General features: G+C 37.1%; 1 protein-coding gene across 2 annotated transcripts in view; it reads right to left on the bottom strand.

Moving 5' to 3' along the window:
• The window catches only part of VPS8 (VPS8 subunit of CORVET complex), a 263,787-nt gene that overhangs the window by 90,299 nt on the left and 149,841 nt on the right, over window positions 1-23,647 (bottom strand). For both annotated transcript variants that reach the window (XM_081086229.1, XM_081086230.1), the window contains 3 exons: window positions 12,191-12,280; window positions 10,678-10,724; window positions 914-1,061 (listed from right to left, as the gene is read on the bottom strand). In XM_081086229.1, coding sequence (XP_080942355.1) covers window positions 914-1,061; window positions 10,678-10,724; window positions 12,191-12,280 — 285 coding nt within the window. The remainder of the gene's footprint in view (window positions 1-913; window positions 1,062-10,677; window positions 10,725-12,190; window positions 12,281-23,647) is intronic.

The raw sequence follows: 23,647 nt of genomic DNA, 5'->3' as shown, positions 1-23,647 counted from the left end.
TATTGTATTTGTTTCCAAGCAAACAACTATAGACCTACTTTTGCACCACCCTGTATATATGAAAAATAAACAACCTGGATAAACTTCCCACCTTCAGGCTGGTGGTGACCTCAGGGGAGAGATGGGGACATGACAAATAAAAGATGCTTTATTTCTCAAACAAAACAACAAATATCTGACGCCAGTGTGGCAAAATGTTAACATTTATAAATTGGCTTGGTGGGTACATATGTATTTGATATTCTTCATGTACATTTCTACATTTTTGAAATATTTCATAATTTTAAAAAATTTAAGTGTGTGGACAGTTCAGGAGGTGGATGCAAAAAATACAGATTATTATTTCACGAGTACTGACATAAAAGAAAGGAAACATAATGGTAGGTTACATTTTAAACAGGGAACATGCCAACCTCTTATAGTATATTAGAATATGTATACACATTTTCACTTTCATTTGGAAACAGGTGAAAAAAAGGGAAATGAATCAAGGCAATGACTGTGCTAAGCCTACTGAACTGCTTTCAGCCTAGTAAGTCTTATTGCATAAGAGGACTATGTAACCATCAGTGCCTGCAAACAAGAGCTTGGTTTTTCCCTTTTAATACTTTTACTATATTCACTTTTATATGTTTATCATGTTGGTTAGAATGTTGGTGAAGCTTGATTAATAACAATGATGGACATGTGCTGTTTCTGACTTTACTAGAAAACATGTGAAAGCAGTTTATTCCATAGCAATGGAAAGCATGCACTATGGATCAGACTGTCTGGGTTCCATCTCAGATGCTACCACTTACTAGCTAAAAACTTAGGCAAGTAATTTAATATGTGAGTCTCCCTTTGCTTAACTGTAAAATGGTAAATGATTAGGAAAAGTGTACTCTGGCTTTCTCTCCATTATTGGTCTTACCTGGATAGTTTCTTCTAGGCGGTAGCCCTCAAGGACTTGTAATGTCTCTATGACTTGGGTTGGACTGAACTGACACAACAGCTCAATGAACTGTTCTGTAATACAGGGGGAGATCTGCAGCAACTCCTGATTTACATGAATACCTTCCCTAAAAACATAAAAAACAAGAGTAACATCATTAATCACATCTATAATTAAAGCTTCAGGTAAAAAGAATGCTATCTTAAAACCAAGACTAACTTTTGGTCAGATAATATCATGAATTAAAAAATCTCACTGTTACTCAGATTATTAGGGTGAACTGTATATCATATCAGAAGCGCTCTAAATCACAATACTGCTCAGTTTACATTGAGTAATTAAGGAAATAATAGTCAGTAGAGCCTCCAATAAGTAAATTATACAAAAGTTATACTGTTGCTCTAAAAGAAACAGATGACCCAATTCAGTTTAAACAATTTGATTTGTAACTATATACATGTATATATAAACCATCTTCCAGTCTCAACATTTCTACTATGCTTCCCTTATAGTACCAGTCACACCTGTTGTAATTCTTTAATTACTTGTCTTCTCTAAAAGACTATAAACTCTGTGAGGGTAGGTACCAGTTTATCTCCTCACTAATTAATTCTCAAAGCCTACAACAGTGTACCTTTACTAAGCACCCATTTGTTATGTCCCAAGACTATACTAATTTTGACAGCCATTAAAGTTAGCAGTGGGGTATATGGCAAAGCAGGCAGCTAATAGATGACTAATAGAAAGAGCTCTGAGAACTGGATATAACAAGTTGTATTTATGAGCAAGACTGATAAGCAACAGTCAGAAATGGATGTAAACTCATCAATGATGCAATTTACTTATTAACGTTCTGATGATGTTGATGCTGCCTAATCGTGTCCCAGCAGACAGATTATTTCCCAAATGAATGCATCAAAATCTGTTCATTCGGGTGATTTGCTTGGTTTGATGCATATTCACACCTTCAGTATTTGTAAAGCGTTTTGCCAATAAATGCCTGGAAAGAATTAAATACTGTGATTCATCAACAGATGCTTATGTCTAATCCTAATTTGCTCCATAGTCTTGCATTTATAAGACATATTAACAGAAGTATGATATAGAGAAAATATTAACATCGCCTACAATATGGTGTAAATATCTGAAAAAAACACTGGCTCACTTTAATGTCCAGAAAAACTGGTTAGCATTCCCTTTTCTCTTATACCTAATAGTGTTCTACTGAGACACAACATTCATCCTACCTAAAAACTCTCATTTTCCTGGGTTTGTCAGTGCATCTTCTATTTTCTTCATGTAGACAGGATTTATTCCGAGCCATATCTGGCTTTGTTGCCCTAGTCCTTGTAATTTTCACCCCTCTATTCTATATTTGGTTTCCTCCATTTGAAGGCAGGCCAATTTACCTTTCCCAGTCATTTAAGTTCAATTTAATGTACATTTACTGGGCATGTACTTACTATGTGCCAAGGCAACGCTAATGCCTGGGGAACAATGAATCCAACAGTCTTCGTTCTCAAAGTTCATAGTGTAGTTGGCCACAGACATTTAACAGATAATTTTCAAGTTATGTGGAAAGAATACTAAGATGGTGGTCTACCCAGGGAATAGCCAGTGACTTAACAAACTCCTGCATTCAAGGCAGTTGTGAAACACACACACACACACACACACACACACACACACACACACACACACGAAGAAAAGAACACTTCATCTTTGGGATTTACAGCCAATTTGAGAAGATACTGAGTTAGCCCATTAGCAAGTATAGAAAGCCCTAAGCAGCAAAGCTTACTGAGTTAATCGCCCAGCTTTGGTCAGGACTGAGTGTCACAAAGCTCTTAATTTGGGAAAGATTTCCTGCATCTAAATACAATTCCTCCTCCTGTAACTGAAGACTCTTACTAGAAAAAGAAGTGCTGTTTATCATCATTTTCAGAAAATAGTAAGTCCTCATGTAAAGAACGGTGCCCTGGCCTGAACCAATCCTTTCTTTTCTTTTGCGAATAACTTTCTTGTCCCACCCAGTTTGTATCAATAAAAAACTTCCATTTTATACAACTTCATGGATCATCTCTCTGTTTACTAGGTGGGATGCTCTTGATTCAAATAAAGCCAATTAGATCTTTAAATTTACTCAGTTGAATTTCTGTTCTTTAACAGGGACAAAGAATATATATGAGCATTAAGCTAGCTACATCTCTCTATACCCTCTATCATTCGATCATACACACAGATATATGTGCGCTGACGGGGTTAAGTACAGGCCTCCCCAAGACATGCTACTTTGGCATGAAGAGTATTTTTCAAATGTTTTAATTGATTTTAAAAAGAGTAGAAGGGAGAGGGATAGAGAGACAGCAACCTCCATGAGAGAAACATCTGCCTCCTTCATGCCTAATGGTGATCAAGCCCTCCACGCGGGCATGTGCCCTGACCAGGAATTGAACTGGGGACCTCTTGGTTCAGTGGTTCTCAACCTTCCTAATGTCGCGACCCTTTAATATAGTTCCTCATGTTGTGGTGACCCCCAACCATAAAATTATTTTTGTTGCTACTTCATAACTGTAATTTTGCTACTATTATGAATCGTAATGTAAATATCCGATATGCAGGATGTATTTTCATTGTTCGTGACCCACAGGTTGAGAACAGCTGTCTTGGTTCATGGGTCAATGCTCAACCACTGAGCAACACTGGCCGGGTGGCATGTATATCATTTTGAGCTGAAGGCAAAAGAGACTCTGTAGGCTCAAGAGAAATTTTTCCCTTTCCCTTAAAGAACTTAAAGTAGACCCTTGCTCATGTAAGAGTGACTACCTATTTATATGGCAGGGTAAACTGAATTCCTGAACATCTGCTCTTCTTGTCATCCTGTGAATTACCCTCCTCCCATCTGAAACCCCAGGCATCTTACCTCATTCCTTAGCTCATGATGTCATATGTACCTCATTTCACCTTTCTGTCTTGAACCTCTCATGCATGTAGGATCTCTGATTCTCATGTCTGTGGGGCTCCCATATACATATGTAAAATTAAATTTGGTTATTTTCTCTTGTTAATCTGTCTCATGTAGCTTTAATTATTAGGCCAGTTGAAAGAACCTACAGGAATAGAGGAAAATTTCTTCCTCCCCAACAGTGCATACTATTTCATGCTACGTATTTTTTCAGTTTGGCATTATTTTTACATTTACATAGTCATGTTTGCAATTTGGTATTCAATTATGCTCATATACCCTAGTGTTTATTTAGCCATCTCCCCCATTGACTTTTTAAAATAGCTTTTTCACTATATAAATGCTAAGGTGGATATTTAAATATTAACTACTTTTTCTTTCACAGAATTTCCTTAAATGAAATTACTGGATCAATGCATATGTGTAATTTTTGAGTTCTTAATACATATAGATAAATTGCTCCAAGAAACAAAGTGGACTAAGAGGAAGCAATATATATTCAAAGGGAGGAATGACAATGTGTAGTGTATCCTATAACCAATTAATTCAGTGCTGCTGCAGAATAAAGGGGGGAAGGGAAAAGCCAGGTGAGAAAATAAAGCTGGATATGCCTGAATCAGATCAAGAAGGGCCTGTACACCATGAGGAGTTTGGACTTTACCTTGGATAATGGGAACTGAAAGAAGTGTGTGAAGGGGAAAGGAGACATTGTCATTATCTGTCTTTTTGAAAATGGAAGTAGAATTAGGAAGGCTGGTTAGGAGACGAGCAAGAGAGACCAGGAGAGAGATGCTGAGTGCCTGAGCCAGGATAGTGTGGGTAGACAAGAGGGGGACTCACATAGAGAGAGAGCCACAAGGTAGATTTTAGGTGACTGACTGGTTTTCTGTGGTGTGGCTGAGAAGGTGGAGTGGAGTGGGGAATGTGAGAAATTTATCACTTGGGATCTTTTTTTTTAAAGACCCTTATACTAAAACTGCCTGCTTACTTGTCAACTTCCTCCATCAGAATGGAAGTTATATGAAGGCAGGGCCCCATCTTATTCATCACTTTACCTCCTGTGCCTGTCACAGTACTCAGTATACTGTACTTACTAGGTACATTGCTAAATGAAATAAATGGGCAGATAATGCCATTTGCTAAGAGAGAAAATAAAGGGAAAAAAACAGGTTTGGATTTTAAAGTGAATATAATTTTTAGTCATTTCAAATTCTCACACAATACATAGCAAATGATCTCATGATAAAGAATTACTGAATAAAGAAATTAAGTAAATGCATGAAAGTTATTTTCTATCTATCTATATCTATCCATCTATTTATATACCTACCTACCTACCTACCTACCTATTTATCAATCTATGTATCAAGTCTGGAGATTAGGAGATTATGATGTATTTGAATTTAAAAGGTTGAATTTGAGCTGTTGGCAAAATATTAACCAAAGATACGGTCTCTGGTGGTAGGCCTGGCCAAGTTGATGCAGGCATTCATAAAGTAGAAATGTATTTTCATATGTCAAAGTTTATTAACATATATAATGTTCTAATTTTTAAACTTTGAACTCTGCTATTTCAACACTGTGTCAATATCTTAAAATGTACCTTCAAAATTATACATAGAAACACTAACAGATTCAACTTTAATCCAATGTATAACCATTTCCATAATCTATGTTTTGCTCCTTGGCAAAGACACTCATTCTCTTAGCAATGCTCAATTTTTACTTTGACTAAAGATTTAAAAATATAATCTGACATTTTATATGTATTTTTCTATGAAAAAATTATAACATATATTTCAGAGGCCTCTGGGACATTGTTAACAAAGGCTAAGTTGATATTACCAAGAAAATCATACTGAGGAAAATACTGTGAATATAAATATATTTGCACATTTTCCTTATTTCTTATGATGCTTATAGCCTCATAAAACCCATTAGTGTCCTTTCGTATTATCCTTCAAGCATCCCTGCTGCACAAAAGACCGACCTGCTTATGGATGTAAATGTATGAGAACTCCTGTGAGAATTCTTGGCCAGCAGGAATGCACAGAGGGAGTGTGTGTGTAGTGGGGGAGGGTGGGAGAAGGGGGATGATATGTAGCAGCTGTCCTTGTCACAGGGTGATGTGATCATAAGTTCCTGGGAAGGGAATTAGAAGAAGATGCAAATCCTTCCTCTCCCAAATTCTGGCCTTAATTCAGGCAAATAATTTGTTTCTGGAGGATTAATCCCGTCTCCTCCCCTCTACCATAAACTATCTAATCTTTCTACATACAGATGCCACCAATATCTTTGTAGGTCAATTATTTCTACTGAGGACATTATTTACATGGCAAAGGTAACTTAAAGAAATTGAGTAAAGAAAACAGAAATATACATAAGAATTTAACTAATTTGTTCCTCTAAAAATGCTGTTGATAAAATAAAAAGCTACCCCCTCATAAACAACTCAATGAGTTCATACAAATGTTAAATCAAATATATATAACTGTATATACACAAGAATTATGATCCTATTAACTCAGGTTTTGGGGGCAAGAACAACAAAAAAGGAGTATTTCGATATGACACATAAGCAATCTCCATCTCAAAATAACTGTTTTCTTTCATTTTCTCTACTCTCCAGAATGCTTCTATAGGAGCTTCATGGGGAGGATAAACCTGGATGTTTAAAATAAATTCTATTGCTTTAAGAACAAAAAGGGAAAAATGAAAGGCAAAAATAGCCTGAAGCTGTCTGTCAGGGGAAAAAAACGGCTAGGAGGGGCCCAGTCTACTTACTCTTGATGTTCTTTTGTCCTATTGTGAATGAAATAGGGCTTCTGTCATACATCTGACAAGTTCAGGAGTCCAAAAGTCATCTCACAGGGTGATTTGATCATAAGTTCTTGGGCAGGACGTGGTGAGTAGTCACATCCCTGGCCTATAACTTCTTTACTAAAAGGTTTACCTTTGCCTTAAGCAAACCCTGTCCATTGTTCCTGTGCATCTAGGTTAACACACCTTTGAAATGCCAGAGTATCACCCTCAAGGGAGCACATAATCTTGTTAACTGCCCTGTAATCCAATCATAGAGATTTTCCCCACCTTGCTTTTTTCCTTCCTTCATGTAATCTTCCTGACAGATTCCCTTTTTTTTTTCAAATGTATAAAAAGAAGTGCAAATCTGTCATTCATTGAAGCATCTCAGATCTTGCTTCACCCTTTGCTGCCTTCCTTTATTAATATCTAGCTACCCTATGCTAACACAGGTTTGGATGCTCTCATGCCAACATTACATATCTTTTTCCACACTCCCCTACTTTCCCACTTCAGTTTTCCCAGTTCCTAACAAGATTCTAATCCTTTACTTCAGGTTAGTCAACAAGCACACCCATTTTGAAAAGCAAAAATGGGATGGGAAATCAGTCATTCAGAGCCTACTGTAAGCGAGGCCACACTACCTGCTTTCTCCTTACCCTGGAAGTCAGGGGTGTTGGAAAAGTATTTTTTCATCAGTGTGTTTGCTTCATTGTATTCATACTTTACTTGTATATTCTCACTGTAAAAGTCTCACTTAATACAGAAATTGATAAAGTAAATCAAGTTTTGATTGGGGCATCATCAAAGGAAGTAATTTTGGATTTAAAAAATCTACCTAGGAACAATACTCCATATCTGAGTGTGCTTATAAAGCGGAGAGCCTGAAGAAGTGTGTGTACCTGTACCCCTGGAAAGAAGGGAGCAGAGTGGAGAAGGCATAGTTCAAAGGATACCAAAGACAAACTTTCTATAACCAAAACTGTCTAAGGCTAGTTCAGGGAGTGACTCCTCCTTACTCACTCTGCACTCAGCCTTCTTAACTTTGATCCTCTCCCTCAATCCAGAATTAGTAACTTACTAGTGACAGGGTTCAGGACATGCTACCCCAAAATATGGTACCCTGGGATACTAAATATTTTAAACTAAAGGAACTTGAGAAATGGCAGGTACAGAAGGGACTCTCTGACACCCCCACCCCCACCTCTTTACCCCAAAGCATGTCACAAAACTTTAATGTGAGAGGTGCTCTCCCTGTACCTGGAGGAAAGGAGCATCCTTACCTCTGAAGATGGAGGGACACTGCGAAGAATCCAAACAAGCAGGCCTTGTTCAGTTTCCCCCAGTATACTATCCTTAGCTCATATCCTTTGGTCCTATCACACTTTTCTATGACTTTCTACTCTTCATCAAACCTAGCAAAAAACACTCAGGTTTAACTATTTCTTCAGGTCTTCATTTCCTTATAAAGGCTCCCGTGTCATGTAAAACTTACAGTAAATAATGTCATATGCTTTTCTCTTCTTAATCTGTCTTTGTTACAGAGGTACAGTCAAGAACCTAAATGGGAAGAAGGAAAAGATTTTTCCTCTCCTCACTATTATTATATATTTACATTGTGGGTTAAACAGGCTTTTATGGGTTAATCTAAGATACTATAATTTAAAATGCTCTTTATATAAAAATGATTATATTGAAATGCCAAACATCCAATTTACAAATGAATTTGGAGCATTATGTAAATTGGCACCTGCTTCCTATATAAGACATAAAGTAAAAGGATAAACTATGAATTCTGGATTGGGATACTCAAAGCAGAACGCTTGTCATTGACCTCTTGGAAATGGATCAATATGAAAGCGAGCCCTTTTTAAAGGTGGAGCTAAAGTATCAGTCTTATTAATTCAAGGCTCTATTAAAGAAAAAATTACCCATGATACTTGTTGAAACAAACTTTATTTGGACTATCATAATAGGTGTAGGGACTACTGCAGTGGGGTTTTGATAGTACAGGAGAGCCGAGGCTCCATTCCAAATACAACGAGGACAAGTGGGGTTTACAGCTGGGATGGGGTTAGAGGATGAGGAGGCGGTCAGTGGATGAAAAAGTACTATGAATGTGGGGTAAATATTTGCTAGACTGACTTAACAGGATTCTTGTTGAAGGCAGGCCAAGGGTGATCAGATTTTGCTTGGGGGGGGGGGGCGGTAAGGAAGGAAGAATTTGGACACATATTTTGGGTGATCAGATATCGAGGGTCGGGGATTCTTGCTAAAACTAGACTCCACAAGGACAGAGATGAAAAGGCTCAGAGGCCTGAGTAAAGTTTGGTCAAGGAGAGAATCTTTGCCAGCTCTTAATTTCTACTAGGCTAAAGTAAAGCTGGCAACTGTGCTGCTGTCAAAAGTGAGGACATTACAGGTCATGTTGCTTTGGGGGAGAGGGAAGATGAAGGGTTGTGGGCACACTGCTTCTCTCTGAAGTAGGTAAGAGAGAACCTTGTAGCCAAATTAATATGACAAGAAGGAAGAATGTGTGACAAGTTAATTTAGAGTAATTATCTTGGGTTAGGGTTAATTCAGGGAGATAAAACATACTGAGTAAATGTAAAATTATTTGTGGTTTCCTAGTGAACAAAACAATTTTCACAGGACTCTTAAAGGGTCTTACCTAATTAACATCTTTCAAATCGAGGGCAGGTAATAACAGAGCAAGACTTTTCATGGAAAACTCTGAAACTCTTGTGATGTGCCATGTTTATTACTGTGAAATTCAAGTTAAGGTGTGACTGCAATATCAGAGCAAATGACTATATATTTATATTACCTGATATTGGTTTTTATTTTATTTTTTAAAAGAAGGATTTGGTCACCATTGGCTTCTATACTTTTGTTCCATGTGAGAAAAGGCCAAGTTCAAAGCTGAGCCTTCTCTTGTCTTTCCAGTTCGAGCGTCTCCAGATAGGATGGTTGGGAGAAAATAACTTGCTTAAAATAAATGATCTTATGAGAGGACGAGTCAAATCCTAAGAGGATATATTTGAAACTGGAGGACAGATGAGAGAGGGAACAGAAGGAATTTAGCCATGGGAAAGAGGTGCTCAGTCAGAGAAAGGGCTGGGAATTGAGGCAGAGTGCCGCCTTCCTCATCCATCTAGCCCTGTCCTCTGTCTCCTTCTCTCAGTCTCCTCCCCGAGCTCTCCCATCCTCCTTACAGCTCTCTTCCTTCCCTCCTACCCCTCAACTCCAATTCTATAATTTCTCCATCAGTTAATTCTAGGAGTAGACCAGGGCCCAAACTGACTCTCAGACTCTCAGGGAAATACAAATGATTAATAGAACATTTTTTAAAAAAAATCTAGTTTCAGTAATATTCTGAGAACCGGGTTATAATTAAAACACAGACACTTTGAAAAGGTCTTGAACTGGGGTGCAGGAGAAAAATGTAGTCAGATTGCTTTTCCAATTATCTGCATATGCACATCAGTATGACTCTAAATTAAAATGTGACATAGTCTTCTTAAAGTTTCAATGATTGAGATTTCAAAACAATTGTTACAATCACACATCCTGGTACTTTGATATTTAAAAATAGCACAGAATACTGGAATAACTGAAATTGATATCAGGATCATTTAAGTAAATGACTGATTTCAATGGCTAATGTACATTCTAATGCAACTTAAAAGTTTTCACATCTGAGACAAAAGCTGTCTTATCCTGGAATATTACACTTAAGCCGGTGAAGCTTAACTCTAGGTGTACATCAAAAATATCCCCACCCACAGTGATTCTGCGGGGTTGGGCCCAGGCAACTATATATTTTTAAGCTTCTTAGGTGATTCTGACACACACAAACATTAAAAATCAAGGGCCGAGTGTTCTATTTGGTTACCATGGACCAGTTTGTTAACTTCAACTTATTTTCTTTGATTTATAACCTATGTATTATATAAAACTAAAGTTATAAACATACCTTGGGTCAAGAAGACTCCTCAAAAATTTGAAAAGCAAAAGCTGGTTCTGAGTAGAAAAACAATAAAAAATATAATATTAAAACAAATTCTTCAAACTATGCCATGGTAAAGAATGAATTTAGTATATCCCTTTAAAATGCACACATGCCTATGATTACTTCCATTAAGCCCTCTGTATAGATCTAAGAAATTCTAAAGAATCATTTGGAGATCATTTCCTCTCAGTAATTCTAATCACTGTCCCATACTCCATTTTGAGTGCAAAAGAAACACAAATACCTTGTTATTGAAAAAAAAAAAAATCAACCAAGGAAAGAAAACCAACCAAAAAAAAACAAAAAAAAAATCCCTCTTCTGAGACAAACCCCAGTGCAGTTCCCACACGTGGACACTAACTGCTCTGCTGGTAGTGAATTCTGGCTGTACTGCTGGTGGGTTCACTGTCTCACCTGGTCCTTCTTGTGATGACGGCCCAAATGACAACCACCACCTGAAAAGCTCATGGACTCCCCAATATAATCAACTGCAACAGAGATGGCAAACTGCAACATCTCAGCAAGCAGGGCTCTGCTTCTTCCACTTGTGAGCTATGTGACTTCGTGTGAGTCACTGGCTCTCTTAGCTATTCAGTTTACTTATTTAAAAAAGAACAGCAGTATCTCCTCTGCCTTCTGTACAGGGAAGAGGTAAGAATTAAATGAGATGAACCTTAGGATACTAGATGAATATAAATGTTTCTAAGTTCTAAGGAAAGCTGAGCAAAAATTTAGAGTTTCGTTTTTCTTTACCTTTTTGACACATTCAAACTTCACCTATAAAAAGCAGGGGACTCTCAAAACTGAAATGGATTAATGTAATATAGACTATGACATTTTGAGTATGTTTATCTGTCTTTGATTTTTATCTTTTCCCTGGCCCCATCACCTTGTTTTATTTTACACAACTTTCCTTCTGGACTTAATATTCTGGCTTACTTATCATTTCAAGAATTCTGAAACAATAGGTCAGAGGCATAATTCTTGTCATCAAAAATAAAAGTACTTTATAAAACCTGTGTGGGATTCTCCTACATAATCAGTAAAGTTCTACAATAAAAGAAACGTGTTAGACTCCACGGTGTTTATAGGGCGGTATTCTGTGCCAGGCAGCATAGTGGAGGCAGGAGCTGGAGACAGACTTGGCCTCAAGGTCTGGGAGGAGAAATGTGAATAGATCTCAATACTTCAATAACTTTATAACTCATTTCCCTTTCTCTCCAATTTCCAATGTCTTTGATATTCAACATTAAAACCTCTTTTTCTATAATGTAAAATTGATTATATATGGTGTCTGCCGGGACTGCCCCCTCCCCGCCCCCCATGGGTTTTAAGCCTCAACAAATGTGTAGAAACTACTATTAAATGGCAACTATTAATTGAACAAATTCCTAAAATCAAAAGTTCTTTGGTACATAGTCAACAATTGTCTCTCCACCAGATGTTTCTTCCCCATATATATATTTGCAATATTTACCTCAAGTTTATTAATGACTGTTTCAATCTGTTCAGAAAAGTGAGTAGCAACTAGCTCTGCAGCTTTACAAGGCTTCAGGGACACAAGTTCCTAGAGTGAAAGAAAAAGACAAAATCCTTTTGCTAAATTTTAATGTTAATTTAAATAGGATTCTCATAGATGTGAAACATGATCACTTGCCTCAATATTTTCATGAGCAGAATTCTTTATTGCATTTCAGGAGACCTTGATGTAAGGCCCTAATTTAAAGGCACATTGTAAATGAGCAAAATTAAAAACATACCATGTAAAAAGTCAGATTGTGATATACAAGGTTATTCAGAATTCTTAGAAAATGAAAGCACTAAACTCTGGATTTAGGCCATGTATTTGCAGGATGAACAGAATGAACAAAAGCTCCCCAAATTCTCTGTCTGTAAATTTCACCCTTGAGCTTAAAGTAATAGCTTGATGGAAAAAAAAAAAAAAAGGTATAGCTGCAATTTCTCTGGATAAGAATTTTAAAACTATACTTATGATTGCCTGGTAGGTTTTGAAACTATAAGTGTCTTAGGAAATCAACTTAAAGTCATAAGTTTTAAATCAGACTAAGAGAGGCACTGTTAAGTAACCACTGTTAATAAAACCTATTTCTGTCAAATCTAAGACCTCCAATTTGCACTCTCCCTAAACTTTCCTAGACACTGGCTATCATTTTCTTCTTAAACTCTCTTTTCACTTGGTTTCTGTGACCTACTATTCTGCCCTTACAATTGCATATCATATGGCTAACTGCAAAGACCAACTTTACATCACATAGTATATTGTCAAATAAAAAGTATACAAGTTAGTGTGACTGTGATATTAGTGATATATCTAATAATTTTGTGGTAGTATTTTTAGATTAATAATGATTAATATTAAAAATAATATTAAAATAACTGTAGTTTATACTAGTTTTATATAACACATCTCAAAATAGAGCACAACTAATCAATATCACACATGAAAAAGGGGATATTACTACTGATTAATAGACATTACATAGATAAAAAACTTTTATGTCAAGAATTTGAAAATTTAGACAAAATGGATAAATTCTAGAAAAATATAGTTCAATAAATTGACTTAAGCAATAGAAAACTTGCACCGAATAATAAAATATCTTTCCATATGGAAAACTCTAGACTCAAATAGATTCACCTATAACTTCTAGTAATCATTTAAGGAAGAAAAATTCCAATATTAATTAATCTCTTACAGAGAACAGAAAAAAAGGAAACTTCTTCAGCTCATTGTATGAGGCTAGCAACATTTTGATCACCAAACCCAATAACAATATAAGATAGGAAAGAAAAATTATAGATCTTAATCATGAACATTGATACAACATTCTAAGTAAAAACAAAATTCAACAATATACAAAAAGGATAATATATCAGAATCAAGTTGCATTTATCCACAGAATTTAAGGCTAGTTTAATATCAACAATATTTACCACAAAAATTAGTAAGGGAGAAAAGATGATAAAATTTTTTCATGACAAAACTATTAACATACTAGAAATAGAATAGAAGACTTCCATAAAAATCCTTATAATAAACATTGTACATATATGGGAAATTAAAAATATTAGTGGCATGATTATGCTAAAAATATAAATTTTTGACAGTCTAAAAAAGGACTGAAAATCTCTACAGAGAAAATTATAAAACTTTATAAAAAAAATATTGAATAAAGGGTCATACCATACAGTCATAGATTGAAAGAAACAATGTCATTAAGATGTCAATTACATTTAAAGTGATTAATAGATTCATTGCAATCACAGTTAGAATCATAAGATTAAAAAAAAATTTTGGTGGGAGAAGAAAAATGGCGGAGGTATAAGCGGACGTGTCCTGTGCCTTGTCCTGGAGCAGATAAGGGTGAGCAGCTGAAACGGGTAACATTCAGCCCGAATAGGTAGAGGATTTTCAGCTGAGAGATTGTCTGCAGCTAGGAAAGACTGAGAACCCCCCAGGGAAAAAAAAGGACGGTTGGAGACTGCGGCTGAAGCCTCTCCTGGTGCGCCAGCTAAGCAGCGGAGACTGCGCCATCTTGGGTGATTGTTGCCGGCATCCAGAGACCAGCTACTAACCTGGAAACAAGGGATCTCAAGCAGCGTGACTGCGTGAACTCAGACGAGCACTGCTTCTTCTCACGGAAAGGTTGGACATCCCCTAAAGGTGCGGTTTGCAGTTCGGGTTGGAGGGAGGACTGAGCTCGCGCACGCGGGGCGGAATCTGCTCCCCACAGAGTCCGCAGCCGCTGGGACCAGCGTGACCCACGAGTGGGGAAGGGGCCCCACAGGGCTGCTGGCAGAAGGGAACGCGAAAAATGAGCCCATAGCTGGACTGGATGTAAAGGAGCAGCCTTGGACTTTGCCAATCTGCTGGCTGCTTGGTGCCAGGGGCGAGTGGGCGCACGGGGACTGCGCGAGGAGACTGTGCGCAGACCTGGAAGGTGGAGGCTTGCGAATTCGCACAACTATCAGGCTCTTGTTACAGTTCCCCTTAGATCCGTGCATTTGATTATTAAACCCAGCGCATGGGATTCCCCAGTTGGGGTCATTCGCAGAGCCTGTAGGGGAAAGTTCTTTTTGGGGAGCCTGGGAAACAGCGGACAGTGGCAAGGAACCAGCTCTGGGCAGTGGTCTTTCCCGAATCAGTTCCAAATACCATAGAGGACAAAACCCTACTGATAGAGAGGACTTAGAGCCTCGGTGGTAAATCCAGACACACTGCCACCCAGAGGCAGAGCCACGAACTGTCTCTTTTGCGATCACAAATAAAGGCAGTCTGGTAAACAAAAACAACCTGCCTTAAAATCAGGTCTGTGGTTTACTGCACGGAGGGACAATGTATCGCAGGGAAGTTCAACACTCCCCTGAATGCCTGGCAGGACTGAGGCGTGCCAAAAAGAAGAGTGGAAGATCTGAAGCACCTTCACTTCCGAATATTTTTATATATATACTTTTTTAATTCTTTTTTCATCATTTCATTAAGAACCTATTTTATTTTTTTTATTTTTTTCATCACCTGATTTTACCTTTTTAATTACTACATTTTTTAACCAGTATTACTGCTATCCTATTACCATTTTTTCAAGTGTCATTTTGTTTTTTATTATTATTTTTTTTATTTTTCTTTATTTTATTTTGGGATTAGTGTTCTACACTCTATTTTCATCATTCCTTTAGCATCATTTCTCTCTATTTCACATTTACCCTTAAGCCAAAACTCTCTTCCTCACTTTTCCCCTTTTGTTGTCCTGTTTCTCTTACCCTATTCCTGCTTTGGATTTTACCTATTCCTTCTTTCTACCCACTGTCTAAATTTCACCCTACTTATATATCTAATTTCCAATCCCTCGCTCTCCCCATACAAATAGCCTCTTCCCCACCTCTATTTCATTCTCTTAATTTTTTTTGTTTTTTTGTTTTTGTTGTTGTTGGTTTTTTTTTTTGGTCTTTTTGTGGTTTTGTTTTTTTCTCTCCCTTTTCCCAATCTCATTTCAGCACTCCTTTTTGTTTTTTATTTTTCTCTCTAATATTTTTCTCTTTTTTCTTCTTTATCCCCTAATTCTCTTCGCTCGGGGGGGGGGTCACCTTTATTTGGGGTTATTAATATTGTGAATGCATTTAGTTCGGTGCCTTGTACGTTGTGCCTTGTTGTGTTGTATTTTGTGCCTTTGAATCAGCGCAACAGAGAGAGATCTACATAACCAAACACCTTGAGAAGAGAAATCATGGTGAAACAAAGAACCAACCCAAATATGAAAGAAAAACAGGCATCTTCAGAAAAGGAAGTAAACGAAATAGAGGCAATGGAGGCAAGCAACCTGTCAGAGAAAGAATTCAGAGTAATGGTCATAAGGTGGATGAAAAGAATGGAAGACCAATTCAACAATATGTGTAGGAACCAAGAGGAAATGAAGAAGAACCAAGAGGAAATGAAGAGAAACCAAGAAGAAATGAAAAACGACATCACTGCCATAAAGAACTCAATAGAAAGCATCAACAGTAGACTAGAAGAAGCAGAGGACCGTATCAGCGAGCTAGAAGACAAGGTAGAAAAAAATACCCAAACAGAACAGCTTCTAGAAAAAAAAATTAAAAAGCAGGAAGAGAGCCTAAGAGAACTCTGGGACAATGCTAAACGAAACAACATCCGAATAATAGGGGTGCCAGAAGGAGAGGAAACTGAGCAAGGAATAGAAAACCTGTTTGAAAAAATAGTAACAGAAAATTTCCCTGATATAGGGAGGAAAAAACTCACACAAATCCAAGAAGCTCACAGAGTCCCAAACAAAATGAACCCGAAAAGACCGACACCAAGGCACATAATAATTAAATTGGCAAACACCAACGACAAAGCAAGAATCTTAAAAGCAGCCAGAGAGAGACAGAAAGTTACCTACAAAGGATCCCCCATCAGACTAGCGACCGATTTCTCAACAGAAACACATCAGGCAAGAAGGGAATGGAATGAAATATACAAAGTCATGCAAAGGAAGGGTCTGAATCCAAGAATACTATACCCAGCGAGGCTATCAATCAAAATTGAGGGTCAAATCAGGAGCTTCACAGACAAAAATGGTCTACGGGAGTTTATTACAACCAAACCAGCAATGCAAGAAATGCTAAAGGGTCTGCTTTAAATAGAAAAAACAGGAAACAAAGAAGGAACGCAGCGGTAAAGAACAAAAATGGCGACTAACAAGTTTCTATCAATAATAACTTTAAATGTAAATGGATTAAATTCCCCAGTCAAAAGGCATAGGGTAAATGAGTGGATAAGAAAACATGACCCATATATCTGCTGTCTACAGGAAACCCACCTCAGAAAAAAAGACGCACACAGACTGATGGTGAAGGGATGGAAAAAGGTTTTTCAGGCCAATGGAAGTGAAAAAAAAGCCGGGGTAGCAATACTTATATCTGACAAATTAGATCTCAAAGTGAAGGACATAAAAAGAGATCAAGAAGGCCACTTCATAATACTAAAGGGAGCAGTCCAACAAGAAGAAATAACTCTGGTAAATATATATGCACCCAATATAGGAGCACCCAAATACGTAAGAAAGCTTCTGGAGAAGATCAAGGGAGAGATTGACAGCAATACAATCATAGTAGGGGACCTTAACACCCCATTATCGCCACTGGACAAATCCTCTAAACAGAAACTCAGCAAAGAAACATCAATCCTAAATGACTCACTAGATCAGATGGAATTAATTGACATCTTCAGAACATTTCACCCCAAAGCCACAGAATATACATTCTCCTCAGGTGCACATTTGTCATCTTCAAAGATAGACCATATATTGGGTCACAGACAAAGTCTCTTCAAATTCAAGAAAATTGAAATCATATCAAGTATCTTCTCAGACCACAAAGGCATAAAAATGGAAATCAACTACAACAAAAATAATCCAAAAAAATCAAACACATGGAGACTAAATAGCATGCTATTAAACAACGACTGGGTCACCAGTGAGATCAAAGAAGAAATAAAAAACATCATGGCAACGAATGACAATGAAAACACAACAATCCAAAACCTATGGGACACAGCAAAAGCAGTCTTGAGAGGGAAGTTCATAGCTCTACAAGCCTACTGCAAGAAACAAGAAACAATGAGAATAAATGACCTAACTCTACAACTCGAAGAATTAGAAAGAGAGCAACAAAAAAAGCCCACTGTAAGCAGAAGGAAGGAAATAACAAAGATCAAAGCGGAGATAAACGACATAGAGACCAAAAAAACAATACAAAAGATCAACAAAACCAAGAGCTGGTTCTTTGAAAAGATAAACAAGATTGATACACCTCTAGCCAGGCTCACCAAGAAACAAAGAGAGAGGACCCAAATAAACAAAATCAGAAATGAAAGAGGAGAAATAACAACAGACCCCATAGAAATACAAAGGATTGTTAGAAAATACTATGAACAACTCTACTCCAACACACTACACAACCTGGAGGAAATGGACATATTCCTAGATAAATACAACCTTCCAAAACTTAACCAGGAAGAATCTAAAAATCTCAATAGGCCAATAACTATGGAGGAAATCGAAGCAGTAATCAAAAAGCTTCCAGCAAACAAAAGCCCGGGGCCAGATGGCTTCACAGGGGAGTTTTACCAAACATTCAAGGAAGAACTAAAACCTATCCTCCTCAGACTATGTCGAAAGATACAAGAGGAAGGAACACTTCCCAGCTCATTCTATGAAGCCAACATCACCCTAATCCCAAAACCAGATAAAGACAATACAATGAAAGAGAATTATAGGCCAATATCCCTCATGAACATAGATGCCAAAATCCTCAACAAAATCCTAGCAAATCGGATCCAGCAGTACATCAAAAAGATCATACACCATGACCAAGTAGGATTTATCCCAGGGATGCAAGGATGGTACAATATCCGCAAATCAATAAACGTGATACATCACATAAACAAATTGAGAGAAAAAAACCACATAGTCATATCAATTGATGCGGAAAAAGCATTTGACAAAATCCAACACCCTTTCTTGATAAAAACTCTCAGCAAGATAGGAATTGAGGGATCATACCTCAACATAATAAAAGCCATATATGACAAACCCACAGCCAACATCATAATCAATGGGCAAAAACTAAAACCATTCCCCCTAAAAACAGGAACAAGACAGGGATGCCCCCTCTCACCACTCCTGTTCAACATAGTACTGGAAGTACTAGCCATTGCGATCAGACACAAAGAAGAAATAAAAGGCATCCAGATTGGAAAAGAAGAAGTAAAACTGTCCTTATTTGCAGATGACATGATACTGTACATACAGAACCCTAAAGACTCCATCAAAAAATTATTAGACTTAATAAATGAATTCGGCAATGTAGCAGGATACAAAATTAATGCTAAGAAATCCATGGCATTTCTTTACACCAGTAGTGAACTTACAGAAAGTGAAACTACAGAAGCAATCCCATTTACCATTGCACCAAAAAAATTAAAATACCTAGGAATAAACTTAACTAAGGAGGTAAAAGACTTATATGCTGAAAACTACAGGACACTGAAAAAAGAGATAGAGGAAGACATAAACAGATGGAAGAATATACCGTGTTCATGGATTGGTAGAATCAACATCATCAAAATGTCCATACTACCCAAAGCAATTTATAGATTCAATGCAATCCCCATTAAATTACCAACGGCATATTTCACAAATCTAGAACAAACGTTCCAAAAATTCATCTGGAATAAAAAAAGACCCCGAATAGCTGCAGCAATCCTGAGAAAACACAAAGTAGGTGGGATCTCAATACCAGATATCAAACTGTATTACAAAGCCACTGTTCTTAAAACAGCTTGGTACTGGCACAAGAACAGACATATAGATCAATGGAATAGAATAGAGACCCCAGAAATCGACCCAAACCACTATGCCCAATTAATATTCGACAAAGGAGGCAAGAGCATACAATGGAGTCAAGACAGTCTTTTCAATAAATGGTGTTGGGAAAATTGGACAGATACATGCAAAAGGATGAAACTAGATCACCAACTCACACCATACACAAAAATAAACTCAAAATGGATAAAAGATTTAAACGTAAGACGGGAAACCATAAAAATACTAGAGGAATCCACAGGCAGTGAAATCGCAAACATATGCCGAAGAAATTTCTTCTCTGATAATGCTCCTAGGGCAATGGAAACTAAAGAGAAAATAAACAAATGGGACTACATCAAAATAAAAAGCTTTTGCACAGCAAAGGAAACCATCAAAAAAACAACAAGAAGACCCACTACATGGGAGAACATATTTACCAATGATACCACCGATAAGGGTTTAATTTCCAACATATACAGGGATCTCATGAAACTTAACAAAAGGAAGATAAACAATCCAATAAAAAAATGGGCAACGGACCTAGATAGACACTTTTCGAAAGAGGACATACAGAAGGCAGAAAGACATATGAAAACCTGCTCAAAGTCACTAATTATACGAGAGATGCAAATCAAAACGACAATGCGTTATCATCTCACACCTGTCAGAATGGCTATCATCAACAAATCAACAAACAACAAGTGTTGGAGAGGATGTGGAGAAAAAGGAACCCTTCTGCACTGCTGGTGGGAATGCAGACTGGTGCAGCCACTGTGGAGAACAGTATGGAGCTTCCTCAGAAGACTAAAAATGGAACTCCCATTTGACCCTGTGATCCCACTCCTAGGAATATATCCCAAGAAACCAGAAACGCCAATTAGAAAGGATATATGCACCCCTATGTTCATAGCAGCACAATTCACCATAGCTAAGATTTGGAAACAGCCTAAGTGCCCATCAGCAGATGAGTGGATTAGAAAACTGTGGTACATATACACAATGGAATACTATGCTGCAGTAAAAAAAAAGGAACTCTTGCCTTTTGCAACAGCATGGATGGAACTGGAGAGCATTATGCTAAGTGAAATAAGCCAGTCAGAGAAAGATAAATACCACATGATCTCACTCATTTGTGGATTATAGAGAACAACATAGACTGATGAAAAAGGACAGACCCAAAGACTGAGAAACAGCGATCAGGCTATCAATCCCCAGAAGGAAAGTAGGGGAGGGCGGGGGTAAGGGGAAGAGATCAACAGAAGGACTTGTATACATGTATATAAGCCAAACCAATGGACATGGACAACGGGGGGATGGGAGCATGAGTTTGTGTGTGGGGGGGAGGTTGGGGGTTAAAGGGGGGGATGAGGACACATTTGTAATTCCTTAACTAATAATAATAAAAAAAACAGATTAAAAAAAAAAATTTTGGTGGAATTTGACAAGCTGATTCCAAAATGTATTTAGAAGTATAAAAGGTCAAGAATAACCAATACTCTTTTAAAGATATCAAGAATTATTATAAAGCAACAATATTTAAAACTAGAGGCCCGGTGCACGAAATTTATGCACTTAGGGAGGAGGGTCCCTCAGCCCGGCCTGCACCCTCTCACAGTCCAGCAGCCCTCAGGGGATGCTTGACTGATGGCTTAGGCAGCAGTCAGGCATTCTTAGTGCTGCCACGGAGGCAGGAGAGGCTCCCGCCATCACCGCTGCACTCGCCAGCCATGAGCCCGGCTTCTGGCTGAGCGGCACCCCCCACCCTGTGGGAGCACACTGACCACCAGGGGGCAGCTCCTGCAGTGAGCATCTGCCCCCTAGTGGTCAGTGAGCGTCTTAATGACTGGTCATTCTGCTGTTCGATTTTCATATTGCGTAGATAATGATGACTATAAATGGACTAAAACATCCACTAACAATAGAATGGACAAACTATGATATACTTGTAAAATAAAATACTATATAACATTACAAATGAACCACAGCTTCAGATAACAAAACATACAAACTTCTCAAAATATTGAGAGGGAAAAAAAAAGGAAATACAATATATAACTTCATTTACATAAAGTTCAGAAAAAGGCAATAAAATACTATATAACAATACAAATGAACCACAGCTTCAGATAACAAAACATACAAACTTCTCAAAATATTGAGAGGGAAAAAAAAAGGAAATACAATATATAACTTCATTTACATAAAGTTCAGAAAAAGGCAAAGCAAAAATATAAACTTTTAGGGATGTAGGCATATGCAGTAACAGTATATATAGAAAGGCAAGGAAATATCAGGAAAAAACACAGGCTAATGGGTGTACTATGGGAGTCAGGGCTTGTGACCAGGAAAGGATATACAGGAAGTCTACACAGGAAGTCTGGGGTAGGTACTGCATATAAGTTTATTTCTTGATCTAGACCTCAGATATTTTGCTTTTTAATTTTTTATTAATCTGTACATTTGCTTTATGCAGTTTTCTGTATGCTTTTTATATCTAAAACTAAAAATAAATATTTTTTAAATATAATAAAATATACCTTATTCATATTGTAAAAATAAAGATTTTTTACCCGTAATCCACAGACCCGATCTAAAAATGGCTTTTAGGGTGTCTGCATATCCCTGAAATTATAAACAAATTTACACACTGTGCACATGCACAAGTCCAAATATTTCACTAGATTCTCAAAATAGATTTATAACCCCAGAAGTGTTAAAAACCACTAATTTATTCACTGTATATACTGCCAGAAAACTTTATTATGAGGACTTTTACACCTACATATTTAATGTTGATTTTATTTATATTACTGAAGCCAAGGAAGCCCTTCAACAAACAGTCTATGTATTTGTAATTGTGGTCTTAAGAGATATTAAAAAGTTCAAGGTGAAAAAAATGTGCAGATGTTGGAAAAAGTCAGCAGAAATAATTGTTGTGCAGCAACAATACTTCTTGCTTCTCCAGTCTGAGTTTTCTGCTGAGTAATTTCTTTGCTCATTGATTAATGCATCACATTTCACATTATGCAGAGAAACATAGCTTCATTTTTGGAAGTCTGGAGTCCATGTGCTCAAACCACTGCTTAATGCAGATTAAGTGAAATAAAGAATGAGCCATAATGTAAATACAGAGACTTAAAGGGGATGATGAAAGGAAAAAGAATACAAAATGATTAAAGGAAAAAGATATAACTCAAAGTAGGAGAAGGTTTTCTTGAGTTCTTTCATCAAGATATATCCATCTTGTTGTTAGCAGGAATATCGTAACATAAAATAACATATATATGTTCTCAATCCTATAGATGAAAGTGTGGAAATTACTTCAGACCACACATCTGATGACTGACTGTATCTCTTTCTCACCAGATGTTTCACATAAGATGTGTTCACATTTCTGATCTTTCTAAACTTTACAACCATCAGGATGGGAACAAAGTACTCATATCACATGCAATGTTTTCTCGAAGTTGCAGATCTCATCTTTTCTTATCATTTTTCACATGTATAAAAAATTTAAATTATGTTGAATAACGATATCTTTCATTCCATCTCTAAACCTATCACCAGAAGTTACCCCATCACCTGTTCCTTGCTACAAGGAGGAGTAAAGACACTTTGTAAATAAAAATTTATTTTCAAAACTAGGATTATCTCAGCATCTTTTGTTACTACTTTTTTTCAACAATTAGTGACTCAAAAAAAATACATTTCAACAAACCTGCTAGCTCTGTTGGTTTCTGAGGTATATGGTATGTTATGAACCTATGGACACTAAAGTGAGGAGTGATTTGTGAGCCCTTTTCCAGAATACATTCTGATCACATGTTCATCACGCATTATTGGTCTCTCCATTTTGGCATCTATAGGCATGTGTTTTAAAAATAACTTTTTGTTTCAATGTCAACTCCTGCATTATTGTAAAAAAAGCATGCATTAACAAAATCAGAATTATTTTGTTACATAAGGAAGGGAAATATATCAGAGAGAAAAACTCATTATAGAAATGTTTCTAAAATTCCAATGGGTGATTGAGTGCAATGTCTCCCATT

The sequence above is a fragment of the Myotis nattereri genome (genome assembly GCF_964212035.1).
Source record: "Myotis nattereri genome assembly, chromosome: 3".
In the NCBI taxonomy this organism is placed as follows: Eukaryota; Metazoa; Chordata; class Mammalia; order Chiroptera; family Vespertilionidae; genus Myotis; species Myotis nattereri.
This window is presented reverse-complemented; position numbering and strand designations above follow the sequence as displayed.